This window comes from Balaenoptera ricei, chromosome 8 (genome assembly GCF_028023285.1).
Source record: "Balaenoptera ricei isolate mBalRic1 chromosome 8, mBalRic1.hap2, whole genome shotgun sequence".
NCBI classification, from domain to species: domain Eukaryota; kingdom Metazoa; phylum Chordata; class Mammalia; order Artiodactyla; family Balaenopteridae; genus Balaenoptera; species Balaenoptera ricei.
In genome coordinates, this window is record NC_082646.1 from 30,744,449 (window position 1) to 30,749,740 (window position 5,292).

Here is a 5,292-nt window from a genome sequence, read left to right on the forward strand (position 1 = left end):
CCTCCCTAAGGTTTGGCCCAACTCCTTCATCACCCACTCCTTTCCCTTTTTGTCTTGACTGTCCAGTTTCCATCAGACCCTCAGCGAGAAACAAAAATAATTAATGGTGCAAACTTGGGAGCAGCAGCTCACCTGGTAACAAATAAGTCCGTTTGTACTTAAGAGGCCCCACCAAGTGCTGACTGCACGGAAGTCTCAGGAAGCCGAGTGGGGGCGTGGGGGGGGGCTAACCGCCCCTCCCCTACACAGGGTACTGGTTTTCGGTGTATGCGTAGATGGTGCTCGGCTGGATTCTCCTCTGGATCTGCTCAGGCACTTTGGGGAAGATCTGGACGATCTGGGGCAGCAGCTCCAGACAGGCCTTGCAGAACTTCTTGATTCGCCAGCAGTAGACGATGGGGTTGAAGACAGACTTGAGGTAGCTGAGCTCTAGGACGCAGAAGCTGGTGGTGTAGAACGAGAGTCTGCAGTAGAACCTCCGGCTGAACACGGACAGCAGGCTATAGACGGAGTGCGGCAGCCAGCACAGCGAGAAGCCCATGAAGAGGATCAGGATGGTGGTGAAGGCCTTGGTTTTGAAGCTCAGGTCCAGGCTGACCTGCTGCTGCTGCTGGAGCCGCCGTAGGCTGGTGCGGGTCGGCAGCTGCAGGTCCAGGCTGTCGGACTGGTTGTGCACGTGCACGGCGTTCTTGCGCACCGTGTGCAGTATGCCCAGGTAGGAGCTGAGCATCATGGCGAAGGTCGCAAAGAAGGCGGCCCCCACCAGCGTCAGCACTTTGGCACAGTCGGCCAGCAACTCGGTGTAGCCCAGCATGCATTGTGGGGCCCACGCAGGCACCTCCACCAGCGGCCAGCCGCCCAGCAATGGGGCTGAGACACAGAAGTACAGCGCCCAGGACACGGCGGTGACCACCTTGGCCCTGCGTGGGTTCAGCCTTTCCTGGTGTTGGACGATGATGAGGAAGCGGTCCTCGCTGATGATGAGTAGGATGAACACACCCTCCAGGATGAAGAACCAGTAGAGCGCGGCCGAGAGACTGCAGAAGGAGTCCACGAAGTGCCAGCGGACCGTGATGATGGTTACGACGGTGAAGGGCATGCAGCACAAGGACAGTATGATGTCCGAGAAGGCTAGCGTGGCCAGCAGCAGGGTGATGGCAGAGCGCATGGCCGGCCTCTGGTACACGATGATGCAGACCACGGCGTTGCCGAGGAACCCCACCAAGATCATCAGCGTCATGAGGACCGCCAGGGACATCCTGAGGGGCGCAGGTGTTGGGGGTGCCCGGGAGTCTGCCACGTGGCTCCCGTTGGGCAGCAGGTATTCGTAGGTCTCGATGGACGAGCGGTTACAGGCCATTATGGAGGAAATCCTGGAGCTGGGTCAGAAAGGAGAGGAAGGGGCCTCAGCGCTTCAGGGGCTGCCGCGTTCTGTCTGCTGGCTGCATCTTCCTCCCGGTTGTCTTCGATCTGGAGGGCGCTTCAAGGGCTGGGAGGAGCCTCCCTCTTTGGGAGCAACTGGCTGGGATTTGCGATTCATCAATCACAGTCTCATCATCTCCGTGACAACCTACTGTGCCCGCAGCTTTCTACTTGGACGCTCTCACTGGCCTGTTGCAAAGAAGCACGAAAGAGAAGGGGATTAGACCTTCCAAGCATGGGTTGAATAGAGCAGTTTTTACCTTTTACAGGTATTTTAAACATCAGAGTGGAGCTGACTCACTTATTTACCACGTGGGAAAAGGCTTGGTCTTCACAAATACGACGAGCCTTGTCATGTAACCCAGGAAACCTGATCAGACCTATCTTGTGGGGAACCAGAATTTGTAATCAACATTTCCATAATCAGCATGTATTTTATAACTTGAATTATAAACAGCCTGATCCAGTGAAGCTTTGGATGAGGCAACCCCCAGTAGAGAGCCAGCTCCATGAGGGCAGGGTTTTGTCTGTGTGGTTTGCTGTGTCCCCAGCAGAGAAGATGTTCAACAGAAATTTTGTTGAGTGAATAAATGGTAGTTGATGCCGCTGCTATTTGTTAAGTGTGGAGTCACATGCAGTTTTCAGAAATAATCCAGTAAGATTCCCCCAATTTTCCCTAATGGTAACACTTTGGGTAACTGTAGTGCTGCTAGAATGTTACTTTTGGAAACACTGATGAAAAGGAGGACACTATCCCCCCAGATAAACCTTTTTAAAGGATGCTGCTGGGGCCTCCCTGGTGGCGCAGTGGTTAAGAATCCACCTGCCAATACAGGGGACATGGGTTTGAGCCCTGGTCTGGGAAGATCCCACATGCTGCAGAGCAACTAAGCCCGTATGTCACAACTACTGAGCCCACGTGCCACAGCTACTGAAGCCCGCACGCCTAGAGCCCATGATCTGCAACAAGAGAAGCCACTGCAATGAGAAGCCTGCACACTGCAATGAAGAGTTGTCCCTGTTCACTGCAACTAGAGAAGAGACCGCGTACAGCAAGGAAGACCAAACACAGCCAAAAAAAAAAAAAAGAAAAAAAAAATTGCCTTGTCAGCACCAGTGTCCTCATGGTAGAACAAGCTTCCAAAAATGGCTGCCACTAGTGTTTATGTTTCCAGTGGGAGTCCTAGTAGCTTCTTGCCTCTCCAAGTCGTTCTCCAAGGTCAACTAATGGGTCTGACACAGACTCCTTTCAAATTATTTCCTCTGTGCTGGAATTCAGAGCATGTGAGATTTTGTGCATGCCTTTTAAAAGCAGAGTGTCTGTGTCATATAGTCCTCTGTCTCTCCCATATGCAAGCCCCACTGTCTTTTAAAGGCAAATGTTCTAGGGGCTCTTCTTCCCTGTGCAGGACCCCTGGATTGGGAAGCCTGATGTGGGGTTGAGACTCACCACTCCTTGTGAAGAACCTCTGCAATTGTGATTCCTCTCATTTGAGCATTGCCTATCCAGGGGTGTGGGTCTGCCTCTCCCACACTTCTTGTTGTGGTTCCTCCTTTATATCTTTGGTTGTGGAAAATCTTTTCTGCTAGTCTTCAGCTTGTTCTCATGGATAGTTGTTTTGTAAATACTTGTAATTTTGGTGTGCTTGCAGGAAAAGGTGAACTCAGGGTCTTCCAGTTTGGCATCTTGGGCACCATCTGAAGGAATTCTTTATTTCTCACCACCACACCAATAATCCACCTCTGTTCTTTTATTCTGAAATTGTTTTAAGTACTCATTCCTTCTTCCCGTGTAATAAGAATAACATGCATTTGAATTGTGGATTTAAATTATGCCAAGCACTATGTGAAATGCTTTCCATGTATTTTTCTCAAATAATCCTCACAACAATATGAGGATTAATTGGAAATTTGATCAAATTTTTTTTCGGGAATCACCCCAGTTTGTAGTCTCTTGACCTTGAAAATTCTCCTTTACTTTTTTCTTCAGTGCCATCTAAAACATGTCTCATTGAATAAAGAGAGGGCATTTTTCCCTTGGAGTTAACAATCAATGTCTTTTTCAAGAGATTAATCTCATCATCATTAAAATAATATCTGCTGGACTAACCTTCTAGCTTGCCTTACTGGCCTAAGATAGGCCCAATTTTGAAACAGGAACACAAATTATCCCAGAGTATAAATGAGTATCCATCAAATATAAAAATTTGAGTATGTATTCAAGAACAAGTGCTTCATGAATTGAAATTTGCTCTTGACCTACATTTCTGGGCTGTAGATATATTTTGAGCTATTGAACATGCATTTGGCCATGGGTTTGAATCCAATAAAAGTCTGATTTCTAGTATTCCTATTATTTGAGCCTTTACTTTTCACTTACAAGACTTGGCCAAACATAAAAATCTACAAGCCAAGCATTTGTTTACCTCACTGAGAAGCAGCATCCATTGTAAGAAGGGAACATTTTCTTTCACTTGGATTTTCAGTTGCTTGAAAAAATAAGACAATACAATATCATTTTATTTCTATAAAAATTGAGAAAAATCAAATGCATAGATATGTTCAACTTTAGAAAAGTAGGTATTTGGTAAAGGATACTTAATAATTGGTGTATTACCCTCACACACACACACAAACATAATTTAACTCTACATACATACTACATTTACTTTTCCATTCCTATTTATTTCATATAGATCACACATTTTGTAAACTAGCATGGGTCATACCAAATGACTCACTTTTTCTATTGCCCTATACATTTTCTGTAAGAAGCATCTAACTGTGATGTTGCTTATTTAATAATTTGAAATTCAATATTGGCAAAGCCAAGAATTTATACTGATAAATCAATTTCTCTGAGGGGTGTCGAGTTGGGCTCTTGCTTTCTGTTCCTGGAAGGAAACATTTAAGTACTGACAACTGTTACTTTAAACCCACCTTGGTATTACAGGGGCTTGAGTCTAACCTCCCTTTAAATGCATACAAGTTTTCAGAGAATTCAACATAAGCATTCAAAAGGAAAGGAAAACTGGCTAAACTTTGTTCCATTTTCCTTGAGATAATGGATAGGAGAATGTGAAAGAGAAGCCATTTAGTCTTAAGTACACATTGTATGGTATTTTCAACAGTCCATAGTTCTTGGGCAAAAAATCTTAAGTCTCAAGAGAAGTAAAACACTGACTTGTGAAGAGTTAGGAATTATATACACTAAAACCAAAACTTTTATTATTTATCTAGAAAGAAAGTTGACAAATACTGTAATATAATACATGATCTTACAGATTTTGAAATTTTTAAATGTGGCATTACTATTAAATAAATCATGTGGAAAACAACTATATTGACAACAATAGCAAAAAATTGGATTTTGTACATCCTGCTGACAGTTGATAGCATGACTGAATTGATCAAAATCTATTAATTATTTCTTTCCACCTTCAAAATCTCTCCTTGCTTAAAACTGATGAAATCACAACATCATTAATCCAAATAAGTGATTATAATTATCAAATTAATTATTCCTATACTATCAAGTTCTGGTTATTTTGATCAGTTTAAGTACATGATCTGAAGGCTATTTCTGAATACTAAACATATATTTAGCTGCTTTTACTTTGATTTCTGGTAAAGCTTTACATATTTGAGAATAACAATGACAGATTACGTTTGAATTTGAACCCAATACACAGATTTTATTGTTTCTGTATTTCAGATAGTCAAGAATCAATTACCTTGACAATAGTGTTTATTTGATATGCACAAAAGTTTTTTTTAAGATTAGACAAGGAATGTTTCTTTTTCTTCTATTATTATTATTATTATTATTATTACTACTACTACTTAGGACTGGCTCGCCTCACCTATATA

General features: G+C 43.7%; 1 protein-coding gene across 1 annotated transcript; it reads right to left on the bottom strand.

The window, feature by feature from the left end:
• Window positions 1–241: 241 nt before the first annotated feature.
• On the bottom strand, window positions 242–1,540 carry LOC132369679 (probable G-protein coupled receptor 45). Its single transcript, XM_059929355.1, is given in 1 exon segment — window positions 242–1,540. A coding segment is annotated over 1 exon segment (1,299 nt).
• Window positions 1,541–5,292: the final 3,752 nt, after the last annotated feature.